Source organism: Megalops cyprinoides, chromosome 24, assembly GCF_013368585.1.
Source record: "Megalops cyprinoides isolate fMegCyp1 chromosome 24, fMegCyp1.pri, whole genome shotgun sequence".
NCBI classification, from domain to species: Eukaryota; Metazoa; Chordata; class Actinopteri; order Elopiformes; family Megalopidae; genus Megalops; species Megalops cyprinoides.
The window spans coordinates 18,234,325-18,257,261 of record NC_050606.1 but is presented as its reverse complement, the minus strand read 5'-3'; the positions used below and the strand labels follow the sequence as shown (position 1 = coordinate 18,257,261).

Genomic DNA, 22,937 nt, shown 5'->3' with positions numbered 1-22,937 from the left:
TTTGATTACGTGATTGACAAGCATGCCTAATTCAATACAGATCACTCATTAAAAGCTTATTCCTGTTTACCTTTGCACACTTAACATGAAATCATTTAATACAAAAGTATTTTTATTTTAAAATACTGGTACACTATGTTTATGTTTCATTTCTGCTTGGTCTAGTAGTTACTTTGAGTTATGTTTTGAAAATAAAATGGAAGTTCTACATTGTCAGGTATAGCAAGGAACAGGAACGAACTTAAAAGCAAATACAGATAATTACATTTCATTATATGTCACTGATTTTAATTTTCCCATTTTAAATCACAGGATGTTATTTGAATGTTCAATGAATACAATAAAGAAAACATAGGATTCCATGCAAACAAAAGTGACCCTAGCTATGAGGCTCAGGATAACAGGAAAGTAGCTATATCCAGTAAAGAAGCTGATCCCCCAATCTCCTAGAATTATTATATAACAGCGCCATCCAGTGGCTATTGCTCACATTGGCACGGCTTCATTCAACTAGAAAGGAAATAACATTATTTCATGCTGCAGAGAAAATAATTTAAAAAATATTCTGTGTAATAAAATGGCAAGTGAGGAAAATATAAATGGAGCTTTAGGATCCGAGAAGATGGAAAAAAGAAACAGTGATGCTCTCTGTTAAAGTATAAGAAAAAGAGACATCACAGTTAAAAGGGGTCAACAAGAGCAAAGCCAGGCCAGCTCATCAGTATGCTGAATAACTTCAAAGTGCTCATGCAAGAATTTCAAAAGCATTGGGAAGGTGAAATTTAATGAGGCAGTTTCCACCAAGTTATGTGAAGAATTTAAGGGAGCCCATAACTGCGTGCAGCTTTCTGAGGAGGGAATTGCAAATGACCAATCTAGCTGGCAAGAGCCAAAAAGCCAGATATTGATTGCCGTCAGGAAAAGTGAAAAACTGCCATGTGAAATGCATCATAATGCCAACCAGGAGCAAAAATCTGAAGTGTTGGGTGTGAGGGTAGTGTCTCTGTGATGTCAGGCAGGAGAAAATGTACAAAAGGTTCTACGTCAGAAAGACCTTTTGCTTCCTTGGTATGCATGGAAATAGAGGCTGAGTGAGCAGCAGTTTTAGCACATGTTGCTGCTTCAGAAGAAAGTGAAAGAGAAACAGTGACAATCACTATGGCTTGTGAGCAATAATTTTATTCTTTTAATTGAACATCACCGTTAGGGGGAATACTTTGTGGAAGAATAATGTGCTAGAAGTACAAGGGAGGAGACTCTAAACAACTCTAAACAAATATATTTACTCTATTTAGTTTATGGTGAACAGACAGAAAATATATTTTAAAGACACACAATCACATGACATTTTTAGTGGGGTTAAAACATGAACATTGCTGAAAAATGCATTTATGGCATTTAATATATGTGCAATCAGATATGAATACTTAGATAATTCTCATATGGATTTGAAATATGTTTTCCAGACATTTTTGCCCTTTTTTTTCATTTGAAAACAGTATTTGTCATTTGTCCTTCAGACAGCATCCAGAGGGTATTAAATGCTTAAACTGAAAGAAAAAGGAAAGTCACTATATCAGGGAAGTCCCAGCAGAATCTATATTTAAAGGCTCAGGCCACAGTGAGTAAAAACTGAGGTAAGGAATTCAAGGTGACGCTAAATTAAAACAGAACGAACTGAGTTTATATGAGACTTGTCAAACAGTTTACATCCAGTAGAATATTAGGGACATAGTGTTCACAAATCCAATTGACTTTGACTGCCACGGTCAATTATGGTAGTCTGGAACTATCTTATCTTGTATGTTACTATTTCCATGTCTGCTAGTGTTTCTTATTGGTTCTTTATATATTTGACCCCAAAATTGACAGGTGTATATTATTGGTGAGTTCTGGGATGTGGTGATTATATAGTCTGATAAAAGGAGAAGGCATTCTTGAAGGGATGACCTCAAGTGACAATTTTCATCTCTTGTAGAAAGTAGTGACCACACAATCAGCTGTCCAATCAGCTTTCAGAACAGCTGTGAAGTTATGGGATATGCGTGAATGTGGAAGTCAGCTGCATACCATGAACCCACACCATATCAGTGGATTGAGTAATTGTTACCATTAAGTGTGTGGCACTTATTTTAAACTAATTTGAAGTTTCTTAGTAAAAAGTCACTAAGAAATAAACTTTTCAGAACTGGGTGAATGTGCCTTACATTATACCTGAAGTATACAACAAGCGTGAAATGTTTCTAGATATGTTTTCTAAATAAAATTAATATCAGTTATCGCCATATCTTACTGTAGGCCTGTATGTAATGAAAATAGTGACATTTATCAATTAATGTGTGCTGTGTATTAAAATGAAATAGTCCCTGCTGTGAAGGTTTTGCTACTAGATGGAAGTCACAACTGGAATAACAAACAAGTAAAAGCTAGCAGACTGGCAGTGATCTCACACTATACTTTACATGCTCTCCACATACACTATTGCTGGTCAGAGTGTCCTCACACTATACATGCACTACACCTGGGTAGAGTGTCCTTACACTACAGACTACAGACTGAGCAGTGTCCCCAAACTATATACTAAGCATACACAGCCTGAGTAGAGGGTCCGCCTGGACAATGTGTCCATATGCTACACACACCACACCCGGGTAGAGGGTCCTTATAGTAAACACACACTACACCTGGGCAGAGTGGTTTCACACTACACCCATCTCTTGATAGTCCCCTGAATCTGCACTGGCATCTACATTCACAGTGAAAGGTATGCCAACAGCCAAGCGGCTTCTCTTCTGTGACGTCATATGCATTCTTTTATTAGAAAATAGCATAATATATAATAGAGTATACTTATTCAAATCTTACACTGAAAAGCAACAGAGTGGAAGTGAAATGTGAAGGCATCGCGCTTTAAAATTTCCATGGATGAAGTATTTCCCAGAATTCTAATGAATAATTTCACAACATTCTTCATATGAAAAAGACAGCACAATATAGGCAAGTAAAACATGTATTGTGACAGGAGATTCAACATGGACAGATGTTTATTGTAGGGGGCAACAGACAAGTGCACAAGCAAATGAACATATACAGTACAACATCAGGAACATGCTGTATACCCAGCAAACCAAAAACTGAAGCATGGGGGAAGAACATGTTGTATACCCAGCAAACCAAAAACTGAAGCATGGGGGAAGGTCACACACACGGGCCGTCACTGTCAGTCCCTAAGGCACAGCCGGGGTACTCGTGCAGTTTCTTCATTGCAGGCAATAGATGCCTAGAAGTTTCTTGGGCTAGAAGTCACAGCCACGGAAATGTGTGCGCCACAGTCTTTACCGTGTGTCCCTAAAATCAGAGGATTCAATTGAACAGAGTGGTGTGTGCGGAGGTCCAAGAGACCGCTGGCGCGATGCTTCCTGGAGAGCTGTATAGAGAAATGCGTCCACTTAAGGTGAATATTCAGCGCCGCCTGGCGGAACTCGATGCATCTCCGACCACATTAGCAAAGGCTTTGCGAAGCGCAGAGCGAGAACGCGGGTGCGATATGTAAAACAAACATGAAGCTTTTCCAGAACATTCCTGAAATTACAAACAGAAATCTCAGAGGTAGGAGTAAAAAGAAAACAAACAACGACAGGAACACGTACAATAATTATCTAACAATAAACAGAAGAATTCCTCAGTGACAGTGCCGCGATCGAGGCTGCACACGCACTTAATTTGGAGCTCCTTATGGCAGAGGGAATTCCACCTCCAACACTAAAAGCCCTCAGATTGCCAATTTGGGTAAAAACAGTTCTTCACCTTTAAATTCAAACACAACGCTTTCCATGATACCGATTCCCATCAAAAGCGAGTCGCCGATGCACACCGAAAGAATAATTGTGCATTTCAAGTTATGCGTTGTTACTGGTTACAGCCCCTAACACTGGAAATGGTAGGCTACATTATGAACGAGCCTTGCATGTCGCATATAAACCGTTCAGTTTGGCAACTTTTTAATTTTATAACACATGGGGTTGTCGGGGTTACAATTATGAATGCAAATGCATGCAATGTACTTGCGTGATGATGAAATGTTGGCAATATGTTTCCCCCTTTCTAAAGTGGAGAGTTATTGTACGCTATAGACGCAGATCATCTTCATATTAAAAGTAACATCACATTCTGGTTGAAAAGATGGTTCTTAGGTAACATAAATTGTGAACACGAATAAAAAACGATGTTAAAAAATGGTATTTGTGCATTCATTCATAATTTTGTATTTTGTAACGTGTGCTATGAAACGTGCGTCATAAAATTCAACCGAAAATTGTGTAGAATGAAGGGGTTAAACAGGTGTAGCCGCTGCTGCTGGTGAGTTGAGACCGTCTATGTGCAGCGGAGAGAGTGCTGAAGAGGGACAGACATGCCAACGACACCAGCGAGCTTGCAACCCCGCGTCTTTATGCGAGCGGGGAGTACCGAGCACCAAGCAACTGCAAGGAAGCCATGGGATGAAAAGAGCGGACACAATAGCCCGATGACACGGTTGCTGCTGACAGACGTGAAATAATCGTGAGCGTGTCATGGTAAACAGAAGAAGGGAATCGGGAGTTTCTGCGCTTTCGCGAAATGACGCGTGATGGGACAAAAGCGATCCGCTTTGCATCCTGGAAAGTGAAAACTACCATGGCACAGAATCCGTCGTGGTGGTGATCGGTTCACCGACAGGGAAGCTCGACGCCTCGGATCACTCCGTCGCCAGAAGTTTGAAGTGCGTTCAGCCGTGGATTACAGTGTTCGGCACGGAGCGCGGTGACCCCTTTGAGGTGTCGTAACGGAAAGCTTGGGCATAGAAACTATTCAAACTCCTCCGGGAACGACTCAGGATGCCGGTCAGACGGGGGCACGTGGCGCCGCAGAACACTTTCTTGGACACTATCATCCGGAAATTCGAGGGCCAGAGTGAGATGATCTACTTAAATTATTATTATACTGTTTTTTTATTGACAATGTATGACAATCGCCTTTTCAATGCATGTCTCCCCCGAGTCGCCTTGGTCAAGTATTTAAAGCACCATACCTCTTTGTAACACAAAGCAACACCCAGGTCAATGTGTGAAGTTAGCCTACACGTGCATATGTGAAGACTAATGCATGACAATTATCTGACAACGGCGACCAGCTTGCACGTTTGAGAAGAGAGAGAGCGTGTATCGAAATGGATGGTGTATGTTGAATTGTTTCCCTCACCCACATGCGGATGGTCGCAGATGGTTTTCTAGAAAGCTGTACCTTCAGTAAGATTGCTGAATTGAAACTAAGTGAATTGTGGGTCAAGATCGTGTTTCCTGAAAAACAAAAAAACGTATGAAATTTAAGAAAAACATACCCATTAGTTGGGAATATACATACATCTACACAGAAACACAGAAATAAAGAAAAGCATTGTCCAGTTCATCAAGTAACTTTAGGAAAGTTCGTAGTATAGAATAATAAGAAATAACTACATGTTGAAATCCATGAAAGTGTCATCAGATATTGCTTTTGAACTTTATATTCTAAGCAGCCGAAATATAGATAACCTTTTATTTACCTTTGAATGTTGAAACTAATTAAAAGTGCTGGTTACATGAACACGAAATTTAGTCTATTTGATCAATCCTATTTTACAAAAATATGTAGGCTTCAGAATAAAGTGCGGCATGTGTGTGCCTGTTTTCCCGGTTGTGGGCGCCCAATAGCTGTCTGAAGGCCAGGCGAACAAGGGACGTACATAGCAACATGCGAAAACTACAGTACATTGCTCCTAGCAACCCACGTAACAGAACAGAACCAGTTTACAGAGTACTCGAAAGTACATTTAATCAGATCACGGATCTAAGACTATGAAATTGTAAATTTCAAAAAGGTGAAATATCGCAATATTTCATATGCAGGCACATCTGCAACAAACGTAATGACGAACCTTGCTATCAAAGACAACTTCTGCCTGACAGTTGTACAGTTGATAAAACCGATTCAGAGCGGACGAACCGTTGTGCATATTCCATGAGGATAGTGCTTACTCTTAAGGAAAAGTATTGAGGCAGGCGACACAAGATAATACTCCATATGAAAAAGATCTGCAGGCCTGAACGTATTGACAAAAACAACTGACTTAGACTATGAATGCAATTGTTGAAAGCCAACCACTTTAGTAGAGTAGTGTAAACCTGTACTATGTGGCTTTAGATAGATTATATACTTTCAGATATATAAACACAGTAAGGGCATTGCACAGAGGTTTTATAGCTCAGATCTAGGATAGAGTCACACAATTTTGTTGCAAAAATAGTTTATTGTTTATTGTTTATTGATGGGGTTGGGTTTAACACAAGCAATGAGATTGGCATCCAGCATCTTGGTTAGCTGACCAGGTTGTTGGGGATAATTTGTTTTAACTCATTGATTAATCCAATGTTATTAAAGCAGGAATTTTGTGGTAGGGCCTATATCCCATAAAGGAACAGCTGGTAAACAGCTCACAGCAGAGGAGATTAAATCACTTTAAATCACTAAAGTAATCAGCCCTTATAATTATATGACATCAGAGTTTTTGCTGTTCTTGAAAGGGACATATGATATGGAGTCCACTCACCACACAACATAAATACGCTCTGTTCTTATTACTGAATTTTAATCCAGGTTTTGGACTTCACAGCCTTTTACAAGAATGATCCTCTTGAGATCTTGATCATGATCTTTGAGCTACCATAAAAAGAACCTACCTGCTGTCACCACCTTAATCCATAACTCCTAAAGAGTATATTGAGTCAAGATTTTAATTTTATAAAGTGCTTTGAAAAATGTTTTGATTTACATTGTGAGACTTTGTGAGACTTTAAAGAAAAGTGGTATGCCTTTATAATCTTTGGGAAATGGCAAATGGGGAAATCAAAATATACAACTGTGTATTATATTGGTTGAATATAATGGATACAAATAAATCTGGCAGTGGCCACTGGTGACCTACAAATAGGGGGAGGTAGAGAATGTTTTGCACAATTAACAAGCCTGCCAATTTACTGAGGCTTACCCATTCACACCTACGTGGATAGCTTTTTACATGATTATGTGTACCTTACCTTTGCGCACTACACATATAAACAAATAATGAAATACATTTAGTCACAGAAAAATGGTTTTAGAAAAAAGCAGACACTCATCTCTCTGTTATAATTACAACAGTTTAATGTACTGTAATGCAACAAAATCAGACACAGTTCAGGATTGCTGCTGAAGGGTGATCTGCAGGTGAGGCAATCCAGTTAAAACAGGTCTGGAACAGTTCTCAGTTTAAGTGTTCAATTCTGTCCACCCTGTTTCTCGTTCAGAGGCTGCCACTGATTGGAGTTAAGACAAAACCATCACAATGGCAATTCCCAGTGGTTTTCCTAAAGTTTTAGAACAACTCTGGGTGGATGTTCAGTGGTGAGTCAGCAGAATGTCAGAGACTGAGCCGCTGCCAGTCTGGAAGCAGAGGAAAATTTCTTGCCTCTCTGGTGACCTACTTCATTTACTAATTCTGTGGCGCTAATGAGCCATTAACTCCCCTGTTCGCCCTTAACCAGGTCTTCAGTTGTTTTATTTCCCCCTCAGCTTGGGAACATACAAACTGCAATTACATGGGCGTGAAGTGCCATCCATGCACACAAACAAAGAACCCTCCAGGCAACTTATGTAGCAGGTGCTGGTGGTGTTCCCTGGAGATCTGGTTCAGAGATAGGCAGCCTCCATTCTATTGGATAATCATCCTGCCTGAAGTTTTTTTTTCTATAGTGAGCACTGATACTCCACTATACGAGAACATATCCTCGGCACCCCGAGGACAAAGCTAATTATGTCTTTAAATGAGTTGTTAGTTGTTTTGAGTGTATACTATCCAAGTCAATTACAGGGCGTTGACATTAATCACCACCTCCTACCGCAGTTCCTGTAATACCAACGTGTCACGCACAGGCACTAGTTTCCCAATGTTTACGCATCATCGCCCGCTCCCTGGCCCGTTTTCTGCCTTCGGCCGCGAGTTCTGTCAGGATTCATCTTCCGTCACTTCTCCAGGAAAACCCATGAAGACCTGGTTGTGATCACGTTGTCACTCCACGTTAGGCGTTTCTCGTTATGTGGCCTGACAGTGCCACGAAGGGACAAGGGGCATCCAGTGAGATCCGTGCGCACTGACACCAGTTCAGCATATGGCTGTCACCAGATGCACAGAAGGCTTATTTACCAAGGGACAGCAGTGTCCTGAGATCTGTCCTAAGATGAAGTCTTAGCTGTAAAGAAAGAATGAGACTGCTGCAGTGGGTTTAGAATAGACGCTGCGCCTTCCTGCCTTTAGCTCTAGCGGTTTGGGCTATTTATACTTGTGTCCTATCGATGGATCCAAAATGACATGAGCACGTGGCTGTGCCCTCGCATCTCCTGTAGAAACTGTTTTTTGAATTTGCCATAATGTAGAAAATGTAAGCTGTATATCACCAAAGTACAGGTTGAATGATTATCTGCTCGACACTAGTATATATATATATATATATATAATATATACTACATTATGTTCTTTCTCATTATCGGAACAAGATATCGTATTCAGAGTGAGTTCCATTTCGGTATGCTCATTTAGCGTACTAGCCTCTGATTGGCCAGCAGTGTTGCTGACTGGGTTTAGTCCAGCTAACTGGGCAGAGACTTAGATTTTCTGTACCCAATGCGCAGTGCTGATGTCCTTTCAGATACTGAGATTTGTTTGCTAGCCAGCTCGCTAGTGCATAACTTTAATTACCCGTATGCTGCAAGGCTGGTGCTGCAGCACCTGTTGGGCTTGAATGCAGTAAGCCAGACTATAGCATCTTCTGTTACACTTATATTAAGTTCCTTGCAATGTAACAGTACCATTCAGGTAGATTTTCACCTGTACTACGCTTTAGTTTTTTGTGAGGTGGGCAGCATGAGTTTACATTAACTATATATGCACTAAAATTGATCAGTTTCTGGACCAAGTCTGCAAGCACCGCATGAAAGCAAAATTTCTAGTGTCAAGTTTAGAACACTAGTCTTTTGTGTGCTGAAAAAAAAAAATGAATCCAAATGTCAGGTTTAATGGTAACACTTTGTTTTTCTTTTGGATGTTGTCTTCCCCTAGGGATGTTTTTGAGAAATGTAGACGGTTGTCATGCATGAGGATGCATTGTTTGAGAAAATGATTGGGTAGCATTTGCAGTGACAGTGATAGAACAAAAACGTAAAGAGAAAGCAGGATCTGCATCCCAGCTGCTCGTTTTGACACCACTCTTTAAACTGAGAGGGCTGGGGCGATTTCTAAGGGTTTGTATCACCTTATTCTATCCCCTTGCAAGTACATTGTGCAGTCGGCTTTTGTTTCCTGAAAAAGCAAACAATCCATCAGTGAAAAGAGGTGTTTCCTGTTTCTCTCTAGTCTTTGAAAAAGATTATCTCAATAGAGCTAGGCGGTCAAGATGCTCAGTTCATAGAGCTTTAATAAAGACTATTTATGTCAGTGGTGTACTCTTTGATATATACATTACAAAAGCTAGACGTTTGTAGTTTCAGTAGCATATTGGATACAGCAGGAAACTAGTGAGAGGGGGGTGAATTGTGAAGGAGTATGCAGGCAGGGGGTTATTTATTCATATATTCATGCAAATATTAAATATCTTTCCATTGCTACAAGGCCTCTTTAATCAGCTTTCTCAGTCCCGCTCTTGAGTCTCAGTGGGAGGGCATACAGTAGAAACCCATTGTTTCTGAGTAGCTGTCATATAGAGACATATTACACTAGATTTGCTTAGCAGACACTCTTATCCAAAACTACTTACAGAGTTTATATGTCATCCATTTGTATATCTATATATTTAATGAGTGAAGTTGATTTCAATACCTTGTCCTAGACTACAACAGCAATGTTCCTGGCCTAGTTGGACAACTGAATCAGCAAGAAATATGTTTTTCATTTTTGTCACAGTTGCTGTAATATTAACACAATATACTTTGTACTTGTCTTTACCCAAGGGGTTCATTTTTTTAATTTCCAGTGACTCCCCAACTCATAATGTTACAAAAGAAAAGAATTTATGAAGTAATTCACTTGTGGTTTAAGTAATGATTCAGTGTAAAGGACAAAGCACATTGTGCTGTGAATAAATACTGTGTGGTCTCCACTTTTTATCATGTCAGATAATAGGAGAGGTGGGAGTTGGGGTAGGAAAAAAGTTCTGAATCATTGTGCTTTTGCATTAGGTAAGAAGCTAAGACACTTCAGAATGATCAATGTACAAAATTAGCCATCTCAGGTCCACACTGAGGAAGTAATGGACATGATAAATATGTCTAGGCTTGAGGTTCATCATGAAGGCATTGGTACAGAGTGGAGGAACTTGAGGAGCTCCAGAACTGTATTCTGCATTTGCATCTGCTGTAGTGATTTCCATGTTGATTAAATCACATCTTAAACAAGGGTTCAAACAGTTGTATGAATGAATAACATAACCATGTAAAGCTATATGAGATGTATGTGAGTAGATCAGAGCATCTGCTGAGCAATTGTAATGTAATATAATGTTTTCAGAACATACAGTCATAAAATAAATGATAAGAACAGGCCGCTTAGCCCAGCTAGGCTCATCTTTTTGTCAAAAGTTGAGACTCTAGAGTGACTGGAAGACTGTGTCAAACCTGGGACTTCTAAGGGTCTCTGTATCCACTGCAAATCTGAATACACCATTCTATGCCATTTTAACTCTCTGAAGGGATAAGATACCTTAGTTAGTGTGTAGTTTGCTGTTAAAAGTTACGTTAAGTTGAAAATGAGCTCACATAAATTTGAAAACCCTGGATCTGGAGGAGGTAGCTCACCTTAGAAGAGACTTTGTTGCGGTCATGTGGTGCCAGTGGTTTCTCTACATCAATGCTGCAAATTCTGTTAGGATCAGTAAAAGCACTGCCTCTGGTAGGGGAAGTGACATATTGCATTAACAAAACAACTTACAATAATTTTGCCCCAAGGCACAATTCTGTTTTACAGTGGAGTCCAGCAAGATCAGGAATCTTACTCTCAAGGTGCTCAACCAGCCAGTAACAGTCACAACTGAACTAATCCTGGGTTTTATCTAGGAGTGGAATCATTCTGTCACGCACTCAGTGTAGTGCATACCTTTTCACCCCCTAACTACGTAACTAACTTACCTTCAAACTGTTTGGTGTAATGCCCAGACAGAGAAACCTAGTCTACAGTTGTGGCTTGGATGTGGCTTGGATCATCCACAATGGAACAAAGAACAAGAAAACCTTTTGTTTAGATGCCCTGCTAACTAGCTGGATGGAAAAGAAACAGTAATTCCAATAAAGTGGCTAAAACCAGAAGAAGCAATGTGTGCACTAAGGCCTGAACAAACACCAAGCAAACACAAAACAGCCATTAGCCTTGTTTGCTGATTGGCAAGGCATATTTATATTCAGATAGATGGATAGTGTACTAACAAGCTAAAGTAGGTAAATTGCTAATTTTTCTCTGATCTAGCTGGGAGTTAAGATTTGCTCTAGTGCAAATAGTTTACATCACTGAGGTAAGAGCAGTGACTTAAAATTTGGCTTAGAATCTTAGGATGAAACTCCAAATAATGTTATTTATTAGCAAAGGTAATTGAAATTAATACCGGTGTACATTTTTCTAATTTTTTCACAAGAGAGACACAGATATATGCCAATGGCAAAATATTCTTGTTGATTATTGCTGTTCTTTTAAAAGTAACTTTAATTAACTAAAAGCACTGGGTATGTCAGCAGTATGGCTCACTAAATTCTTTAGATAAAAACGTAGAGGAGGCCATACTACCAGGGACAGCACCTCTCATAAACTGCTTAGGACAAGTGTGACACTTTGAACTGGGGAAATCTTGTGAGCAAAGTCTGAAAGAATTTCTCTGTGCAGAAACTTTTCACAGGTCTTCACATTTTTCCAGCTTAGACTTTGATGTAGATTTATGGCAGAAGCTTCCTGTTTTTTTTCTTCCAAAACTGGAATGGAAATTGCTAATGCACCCCATTTATAATGTGAGGAGATGGATTGAGGATGTCAGCAAATTTGGCAATTAAGATTGGCAATAAATCACTTCATGTATTTGGAACATTTTTTTTATTTACTTAGTTTTAATCAATAAACATCAAAATGATTCATAACAGCACCTTAACCACAAAGGCTTTTTGCCCATGCATTTCATTCTTGGTTTGTGTGAAGCCACACTCCCACCACATATACATTAATAGTTTTGAAATTGACTAACTGGTTTCTTTTCTCCCCTTCATTAGATTAACAGAATCATTGTTCTTCAGAAATGGATGTGTCTCCAGTGACCTGATTTGTCACTGTGTAGAAACCCCTCCCCCAGACAGATTCTAAGTGCTTTGTATTGGAGCACTCCAAGGCAAGACGTTAAATGAGATGTCAGAAAAGTGACATTTTTCTAAGATAATGGTGCTCTTCCTATCTCATTTTATGGCTTAGGAGCCTGAATGAGTACATTTAGCTAACTGTCACAGCACATTTTTTACAGAAACGATTATGGTGCATAACATGTATGTGAAGCAAGTGAAGCAGTATCTCATGTCATTGTCCCATTTTGCTGCTGTGGGAAGTCATATGTGGTATCCATTCTCAGCATCTTGCAGCGTTACTATTGCATCTGCTTATGCTGGTATCATCATCATATGAGGAAAGAACCATAACTGTGATCTTTAGCAGAATCGGGGTCAATTCCTTTCCAATTCAACCAATTTGAATTGAAATTCAGTTCATCAACTGAAAAATTTTCATAGAAGATTATGACTGATTTTCAAGTTATGAACTAACCCCAACTCCCCACCTTCAATAAATTGACCCCAACTTCAATTGAACTGACCCCAACTCTGACCCTTATGTTGTTGTGCTATAATGAGGAAAGATTTAGATTATGACAGCTATATATTTCCTGCAGTGATTTCTTGATTTGACTGAAGTCAGGAATTTTCAGCTCTATTCCAGGAGAGTTGCAGTCCTGGAAGTTTTGCACCTCACCTTCAGCAGATTATTTTAGAGGCTGAAACAGGAAAGTGGGAAGTGATTCTGTTCCTTTCATTAAGGCAGTAGCAGGTTGGATCAACTACTGAAGTATTCAATTGCAACAAACCCATCCTGGGCTTCTTGAGTTGATAGCATGGTGTAGGGAAAGGAAATGGCTGTTTGAAATGACTGTGTGACCCATGGAAACTCTGTATTGTATTGTGTCGTATTTTCGGTATCTCGCATAGGAAAGATTTTTGGTGTACAGAAACAACACTCTAAGAGTGACCTATAGAGCTATAGAGACCTTGTGGACTACATAGTGGGTCTGGAAATGAAAGTGTTTCAGAAATTATGTTGAAATCTCTGTGTTTTGATTGGCTCCTCTCAGTGAATGACTGGCAACATACTGTTAGCCATCTTTACCTATTTTGAAGTTCACGAAGCCTAAACTCTTCCTGTAGGAGATTTATGCACAATATTAAAGGGCTCTTTTATTAAGCAGGGCTTGCTGAATATTACCATTACATTACTGTGGTGCAGTATATTGTTGGGAGTAGTAGAATCAATCAAAACCACCAAGTTGCCTTAAGGTAAAGTAAAATAATAAAACTGTCCAAGATTAATATGGCACTGTATTACAGTAATACACGTAACCCCATGATTGCTACCAAACCAAGGTCTTAGTCAGATGGGGAACTGGGAGGTTTTTTTTATTGATTGAATAACACTTCCTATTTTTGATTGAATCCATGTAATCAGAGGCATCCTACTGGGCCTGTCCCAGATCTTCTGTGTCACAGGCATCAACCGCTTAACTGAAAGTCTGGAAACCTGTACTGTGGCTGCAAAGTCAACCATTTTTTCAGACGTGACAACAGGAGTATAATACAATGGGAATTAAATTGTTCATAGACACACTTGGCAGCTCTGTTGGAGTTGTCACCTGTGCAAGGAATGACTAGTTTTGATCACCAGCATGAATTCGGGCTGGCTTTCAGTGGTCAGCACGTAAAGTGAAGGCTAAGTCCATGTCTAGTGGTCACTGACACTGCTTTTTTTCTCTCTCACTCTCCTCACCCCCAACTCCTCAACCCCCGACCCCCGCAGACCGCAAGTTCATCATCGCCAACGCGCGGGTGGAGAACTGCGCCATCATCTTCTGCAATGACGGCTTCTGCGGGATGTGCGGCTACACGCGGGCCGAGGTCATGCAGAAGCCCTGCACCTGCAACTTCCTGTACGGCCCGCGCACCAAGCGGCTGGCCGTGGTCCAGATGGCCCAGGCGCTGCTGGGCTCAGAGGAGAGGAAGGTGGAGATCTCCCTCTACAGGAAAGACGGTAGGACTGCAGCCTGCTAGCCGGCGCACGCTTTGCCTATGAAGGAAACTCTTTCTGTGAGACTTGAATCTCCTTGTGAATTAAGGGTTTACATGTGGCTATTGCAGCGTATGTGGGAGTCAGTCTTGTTTGGAATGTTGTCATTTATGGAGAAATCAGAAGTATGTACGAATTTTTTTACTGCTAAATTCAGAGGGTGAAACAACACTGGTTGTTCCTTGTTTATGGTCATTGGCTGTCAGATTTCACTGAATGTGATTTGATAAAGAAATGAACAATGGTGCTCAGCTAACTCTAGAATGTATTGTTTTGCTATATGCTTACCCTACAGAAATCTGGTGTTGGACAAGAAAGATCCCTACTGCAGGTATCTGCAGAATACAATAACAGGACCCTCAAAGACAGAGCCAGTGCCAGATAGAGCAGGCTTTCCACAGTAGAGTGCAGTCCAACTGTGCTTAACCAAGCAGACTTTCCACTGTTTATACTGAGAGATACCTCTTCCATATTGGATATTTACAGAAATCCTTTGCAGGGGCAGACTGGTTGGAAAGTGCTTAAATCATGCAGATATGATGTCAAATTGCTGGACAGGAACATTTGTTTTAGGATTATCGTCCATGCTAGCAGAATTTATAAGTCAGTAAAAGCTGTCCAATGAAGGACACCTAGGAGTGTGTAAAATTATGCATTCCTCCTTTAGTTTGTATAGCGGAATGTTGGTGCTGATTCACTCTAGATCTCTCAGGCTGTTGGCACAGATGTTAAGTTATTACCAGATATTCAGCTCCGGTTTTCCTTCTGTGCCCTGTCTTTGAAGTTCTGCTTGGTAACAGGAGTCTCCAATGCTGTTTACTTCCCTGCGTGTTCCTATTGATATTCTGTTTTAAACTGTTCCCCTTCAAGAATCGTCATAAAAAGCCAAAAAATCTGAATACTTATATTTCGTACAATGGCAGTGGCAGAATTGATGTGGTATGCACTGGCTTGCTGTCTGGTCTGTGTATGAAGTATCTATGCCATTAACTTGGGCTGTGCAATGTTAGCCCCTGTGCACTCAAGATTCGCCCATCCATTAGCTTGTATTATGGAATGTTAGTCGCTATACACTCATAATCCCTCTGACCTCTGCTTTAACAGTATTGGAATGTTTAAACAAGGAAATCTTCCACATTAGATTACTGGACCAAAGGGCCTTGGAATTACAGAGCGCTGTCTCTCTCCTCCTCTCTTCTGTATGCAAGTGCTGTGATCTCTCAACTGCTGTAGCTGCAGTGCTAGTGCTACAGCATAAGCCTTCAGAAATGATGAAATAAACTCCTCTTGAGTTCAGTGGACCGTTTCCCATTGAGCTCCCAGTTGTGAGTTTCTTTGGGATGAAGTGACAGGATAATGGATTCTTACAGGATGAGTTCTTGTAAGGCTGGTTGAAGCCTTGTTCATTCATATCTCTATGTGCTGTCCCGATCTCCCTCTTTACAAAAGGCTTTTTGCAAACAATGGAATGACTTGGAATAACAGAACGTAGAGGAAGTTTCTTGAAGGTGTGTGTGTGTGTGTGTGTGTGTGTGTGTGTGTGTCTGTCTGTCTTTGTATGTTCCTGAAGATTAATCCTTAGCTCGTTCTGCTCCATTGTGGAGATTCATTTAGAATAGGAAAGCAGACATGTTAGATTAATTCTGTCTGTGCCTATTAAACTAAAGATAAATGACTAACAATATTGTGCTATGGGTAATTAACAAGATCTCATTAGCTGACTTTGAGTCTGATCGGTATTTTTTTTAGAAACTGTGCAAATTATTCACACGATTCTTTATCTCCTGTGCTCTCTCTGACTCTCTGATGCCTATGTGCTGGTGTGACCACAGATATGCAGAACCCTTAGAGATTCGCCAGTGACCAATCAGATCTGGTCATTTCTGTCTATGAAAGCGAGAAGCAGCATTAGAAATAATAGTGCTTCTTGTTGACTCACTGAACAATGTAGTGGCTGAGTTACAGATCAGCTGACTGAGTGAAAGAGTGAGTGAGTGGTCTCTTTGACAGTCAACAACTGCTCCCTATTTTTACTTGGTCATTTATCAATACATTTCAGCTATTTATTTTTCCTGTACTTCCAGTTGCAAAATTTGACTGACTTCCTCCCAGACTTGCAATGTGGCCTAAACAGAGCAGGTATATGTTTACTGTAATGTCATTCGGTCCTTTCTGTCTGTCATCTAGTGTAATTTCTCTTGCAATTCCTCCCAACCTCCTGGAAAGACAACAAAGTTTTCATTCATTCATTCATTCATTCATTCTGTGTGTTGTTCATTTGCTAGAAGGAAAGTTTGATAATGGCAGCAGGCCATTCAGCCCAGCTAGGCTTGATGTTTTGCTTATGGAATAAAGTGTGTCTAGGACTGTGTCAAGCCTGGTCTTGAACACACTAAGCCTCCTCTATGTGAATACTGTAGTTATGCTATGACTATCCCATGCATTAATAGCTGTCTGAAGAAAAAAAATCCTAGCATATGAAATTTTCCTTGCAATTATGTCCACCTATGTCCTCAAGTTCTGCCATGAATGAAATAGCTTTAGTTAACTTTTTAGAACCTCTTTAAAACTGCAATCAAAATAAAAAATGCAATCAAACTCAACTAAAAAGATTAAATGTCTTATGTCCCTCATCATAGCTTTTATGTTTGATACTTACAAACAGTCTTGCTGTCCTTCTCAGTACTTTCTGAACAGCAACTGTGTCCTTATAGTGCAATACCCAAAGTTGGACAGAATACTGTTATGTAATTTAATTATGGGATAGATTACAGATACTATAAACCATTGAGGAGGGAACGCAAACAATTGGATAAAAATCCATATGCAGCCATGTCCTCCAGCCATTTTCAATCCTTTTTGGAATAACCCCCTTAATTCATATTGATTTTTCTTTCATAATGAGTTGTTTATGCTGTACATTAAAGCCTTTTGAACACATGGATTATATCAGGAGATCAATTTCAGTAGACAGATATTATATTTCTCTTTAAGAATTCACTGAGATTTGAGAAATACATATTAAATATCATTTATGATGCTACTTTATTTTAACTTTAATCTAACACATGGTAGAATCCAAAACTTTCTTATATGTGTTGGTATTAAACTGCCTTGATACTAGTCATCAAGAATTTCTTGATGTTTCTAAAACTTACATGCACACATTTGTGAAGAGTCTGTGAGTACTCTACCCTAGTTCTTTAAGTATAGGGATTTAAGTATAGGCAAATACAATCAGGGCATGCTGCCTTATTTGTCCCAAGTTTTTGTCAGTTTTCCGGTATGTTGCTGTCCCTTTTGCAGCCCTCAGACAGCACCAGGCCTCTCCTTGTGAAATAGCCCAAGTGGGAGTTTGACTTTAGGTGTAAGTCCAACAGCAAGTGTGAGCACAGTGGCAAGTTAGTAGTTTCGGTCACCAGTGCCACTGTGTTGTATTGCAAGCGTTCAGACCACCAGCTCTTAAGTCTGATTTATTTAACCCCCCCCACAAGCAAGCACAGTGCCACCCTGAACACTCCTTGTCTATAAACGTGTTTAGGCCTAGCTCTGTGAATTTCCCCTATGCAGATATACAAGCAGTAAATCATAGCAAGTACACAAAGGTGTACACTTTCAGCAGAAATGACTTGATAGAGCTATAGATGAAAATGAACATGTCATCATAGGATAGGATATTTGTTTAGATAGGACATATATCACTCAAACCCACTGTTCTTCAGACGAGCTAGTATTTTTGTTAGTGCATCTCCAGAAGAGACAGGGTCTTTGAACAGTGCCTGCGGTATTAAAGAGAATTATGGTTATGCTGTATGATAAATAAGAGTTATGCTATATCTGAAGCTGACAGACGAGATGCTGTTTGTACATGAACTTTTTTTTATGTCTCAGACCCCTCATTCCCCAGCTGCTCTTACTGTCATGGCTGCCAGCGATAGTCTCAGCTCATTACTCAAGTCCTGCCTTAGTAATGACCTTCTTCAACCGCCTATTATTCCATGCCATTTACCTTAATGGTGTATTGGTTTTATACCTCCTTGAAACTATAAAAGACTCGTAAGTCGTGATCACTTGAGGAACAGTTAGTCACCAGGCAGCACGACTCCCTGAGCGGATCCCCCAGACTGCCGATCGTTGCATAAGGCTGTGGCCTGATTGGTCCTGAGAGTATTTAAAAGAACATCTCACCTGGAGTGGGAACACTGAAAGTACAGAGTACAAACACTCATGCACACACACACAACACACACACACACACACACACACAACACACACACACACACACACACACACACACAAAACACACACACACACACAAAACACACACACAACACACACACACACACACACACAAAACACACACACACACACACACACACACACACATAAAGAAATGTACTCAAATATAGGCAGGCCTACACACACGTACACATACCAGCACCCTGCTGAAGGATAGTCTGGGTGTCAGCAGTTTGGTATCCATGGAGTGGCTTTGTGTGTCTACTGTCTACAAAACGCTTCAGTTTTTGCATGAGAGGTCCCTGCGGCGAAAGGCCATCACTCGAAACTAATGTGATGTCTGATTCTGCAAAGCAAGGATGCAGGCAGAGCATGTACTTTGAGTGATCTAGAATAACCCTCTCACTAAATAACCCTCTCACTAAATAACCCTCTCACTAAATAACCCTCTCACTAACTGCTCAGATGTAGGGTTAGCTGTAAAACACAGTGTGATGTTAAGCAGAGGGACGGAACTCATTGTGTTTGATGTAAACTGTTGAAAACTCAGAGGTTCTCCTTCCTTTCCTGGCAATCTGTCTTAGCAGAATAAACCTCGCTGCCTGCGTATGTGTGTGTGTGTGTGTGTGTAAATAGGAGGAAAACTAGAGTGACAGTAAGGAGGGGAAAAATAGAGGGAACCAGAAAGATTGAATGAGTGAATGAGTGAATAACTGAATAAGTAAGTAAAACATTATTGAGACTGAGAGAGTAAATGAGTGAGTGAGTGCATTAATGATTGAAGAAATGAGTGAGTGAGCATCTATGTGTGTGTCTGTGTGTGTGTATGCAGAGAATCCCCCTGGACCCAGTCCCAGCTCTCTGCACTGTGTCACTAAGAGCCACTGTGACAGCTCCCATGGATCCTCCAGACTTGCCTTCCAACCTGGAGAGAGGAGCTGGCCAGGGCTGACTTTACTCGATGCCTTTCATTTGCTAAGCAGATGCCCTTATCCTATGAAATATTCACTGGAGTGATGCAGTTGAGTTCCTGGGATTCCAGAATGCTACCCACTAGTCAAAGCTTCCCTGACCACAGTGCTGCACTGTGCTTAGAGTGAAGTAGAAATAATATAGTAATAGAGTACAAATATGTAAATTGCGTACAAATATTAACAAATATATATTTTTGTATGACGTTATGAGTATGTGTCTGAGTTTTGACTTTGGGTCAATTTGGTCTCAGTAAAAGCATGCACAGTTTGTCTCAGGTAGAATTATTGCATGCCATGAAACAACATTACACTGGATGCACTGAACACAGATGTAAACATTGCCTGAATACAGGTGTAATCACTGCCTGAATACAGGTGTAATCACTTCATACATACAGGTGTAATCACAGCTTAAATAGGGGTGTTATCACAGCATAAATACAGGTGTAATCGCTGCCTAATACCGATGTAATTACTTGGCCAGAGCAGATGAGAAAATGAGGCTGTTGTTTCCTTGTGAGGCGAGAGCCTGATAAAAGCTTCACAGCAGCAGCCACGTCTGAGTGTCAGGGCTGATTGGAGGATCTCTGTGACAGACAGGAGTCTGCCAACCTTTGCTTTCCAGGCCTGCAGAGAGGTATAACTCACTGGAGAGGTGCGATTGGCTGGAATATTTTTAGGCTTGGATGGTTCAGGCAGGCCTCAGTGACCTTGGAAGGGGCAAGGACCAGGGGAAGCAACACTGAGGCGGCTGGATCCTACCTAGGATCCTAGTATGTCAGAGACACCAGGAAATCGCTTCATCCCTTTGGGTTTTGTTACCATTTAATTAACAGTGGTTGCACTTTTTTTATTTGTGCAAATTCAAAAATGAGCCATTCTACAACTTTAAACCTCATATTCTGGAACAATATAATAGAGATAATCTAATGAATATAGTGTTGGATGAATTCCTCCATTATGCAAATACCAATGGAGATGTCCCAAATCATCCTGAAGGTACAACTGTCCCCCCATAGAGATACCCAAATAAATCACACTGCATGGAAAACATAATCATAATCATAGACAAGTCTTATGAATGCTTTGCACTGTATTTGACTGTATTTGATCATGTAATGACCTGAGTATTCAGCTCTTCAATAAACAGCGGTCTTTGGGTCAAGCAACACATGTTTCTTTTTCATTGAAGTCAGTTACATTAGTCAGATAAACCCTAAGCAAATGCACATGGAGCATTAAGAGCCACTAACCCCTCTTTCTTCGTCCTTAATTAGAAAAACAGGAATGGCGCAGGGAAAGAAATGGCCTTGAGCAGTTGATCTCTCCTGTAGTGCAGTAGCATTGTTAGTGTTTTATTGTTATGTATAGGCAAATTAAGGGATGAATAGCACGAATGTGAGTTATTGGTCTGTCATTCATGTAGGAAATCAATGAAAATGTATAACAACATGGTGGAATTCATTAATAGTGTTTTCAGTCCCACACACAGCGCATGAGGCGAAAGACATGTTTCTCCCAGATTGATTGTTCTGTGCATTGGAAAAGTGCAAACACAAACACAATTAGTTCAGTCACTGATAAATGGCAGTCCGCAGGCCATTTCCTTCTTCAGACTTAAGCCAGAGAAACTTTTCTACTTTGAGAAAAACAAGCTCTACTTCTTGCTTTGCTTGGGTTCTGCGTTTTCTAGCTCTAACTTGCTTATACATCTTGCTTGCAGTCACAGGGAGGAACAAAATGTCATTATCACTTGCAATTTTCAGTCTACTGGTATTGCTGCTTTAAAAAATCCTTCCACTGACAGGAAGTCAAACAATACATAGGTCTGATGCACTAATTACTGCAGCAATGGCGAGTTTGGGAAAGGCCTGCTCAACTATAATGCACGGGAACTGCAAAACATGCAGAAAGGCTTAAATTCATTTTCAAAACTGACTGTAAGTATCCTGTGGTGTAAATTTCTGTGTGATAGTTTACGTGTGTTAAGCGCTCATGTGAGGACCTCTGCCATGTACTTGTATAATGTGAAGGCCCTGTCCAGTGCTCTGTGCAGACCGGATTGTTCATGGGTGGAGTGAATGTGTTATACAGGAGCCGTGTATGCGGTTAGCTGGAGTGAGTCCTGACAGAGGCTGAGGTACTCAGAGCAGGGGTAAAATGTAATACAACTGTAAGACGGTTTATCTCTTCAATCACTTCCTCAAGGCTTCTCTGTAGCAGTAAGACATCAAGGTTAATATACCTCTACCTTCTACTTTTCCTTGGGTTCATATTGAAATTCTTCTTTCTTCCAGAAAATTTGAGGCTCATTTCAAGGCTCAGGCAGTCCTGCATGTTAAAACGACAGCAGTGATGTGCACCATTAATAATGTGCTTTCTGCAGAACAGCCCTAGGGGTCCTTTAAAGGGGCCATTGGTTTTACGGTAAGACAGCGTCAGTGTGGGGGAGCTACGGAGACACTGCATAATCCTGCCTCAAATTAATCACCATGGTGACATTTACCTATGTTTGGGGGGGGGGGGGGGGGGGGGCAGCATTGTGTAGCAGAGAATAAGAGTGCAGCATCGTCATCATCATTATATATTCTTTTTCTTCACTGCTGGGGTGCTATGGATGGATTCATCCCTTACTCTGTTCCAGATCTTCTGCGTAGTAGAGAAAAAAATAATGTGTTAATTTCAGTGAAATTGTGATGGTTTGGGGTCTACTTGAATAAGGTTAAGAAAAACCCCAGAGATGAGAACATTGTGTACAACTGAAATTTACTGAGCAATGAACAAGCATGCAAGGGTTGGTTTTTCCCAGCAGGTAGTGCGTACAGCTGTTTCCTGCTGTGGTTTAGAATGATAGGGTTCCTTTTGACATTCTTCTGACGTCTGTTTGCTGTTTATAATATGATAAACAGTTACACTGTCTTTTCAGTTAGGTTGAAAATGTACAGAAATACAATGCAATACAAAACAATCCAAGATATGGGCCAATAGGATATTATGACTTTATGTATATTATAATATGCTGTGCGGGCAGAGCAGGTACCTGGTATTATATTATACCAGGTATTACATTATACATTTTATATATGTATGATATTACATATCATACATAAAATATCATATATGGGACTTGAAAGCCTTAAAGCTTGACGTGCGTGTGTGTGCGCACTTTCTGCACTTGCAAGGAACTCTTCAATTCTGACTCCATTCAGTGGTGGAGTGGACTGTCCCCAGTGTGTGATCAGATAAGGTGCCGAGCGCACGGCTGA

At 40.4% G+C, this 22,937-nt stretch overlaps 1 protein-coding gene across 1 annotated transcript in view; it reads left to right on the top strand.

The window, feature by feature from the left end:
• Nucleotides 1-4,874: 4,874 nt before the first annotated feature.
• Nucleotides 4,875-22,937, top strand: part of LOC118770992 (potassium voltage-gated channel subfamily H member 2-like) — a 111,308-nt gene continuing 93,245 nt past the window's right edge. The window contains exons 1-2 of the mRNA XM_036518815.1: nucleotides 4,875-4,950; nucleotides 14,192-14,422. Coding sequence (XP_036374708.1) covers nucleotides 4,875-4,950; nucleotides 14,192-14,422 — 307 coding nt within the window. The remainder of the gene's footprint in view (nucleotides 4,951-14,191; nucleotides 14,423-22,937) is intronic.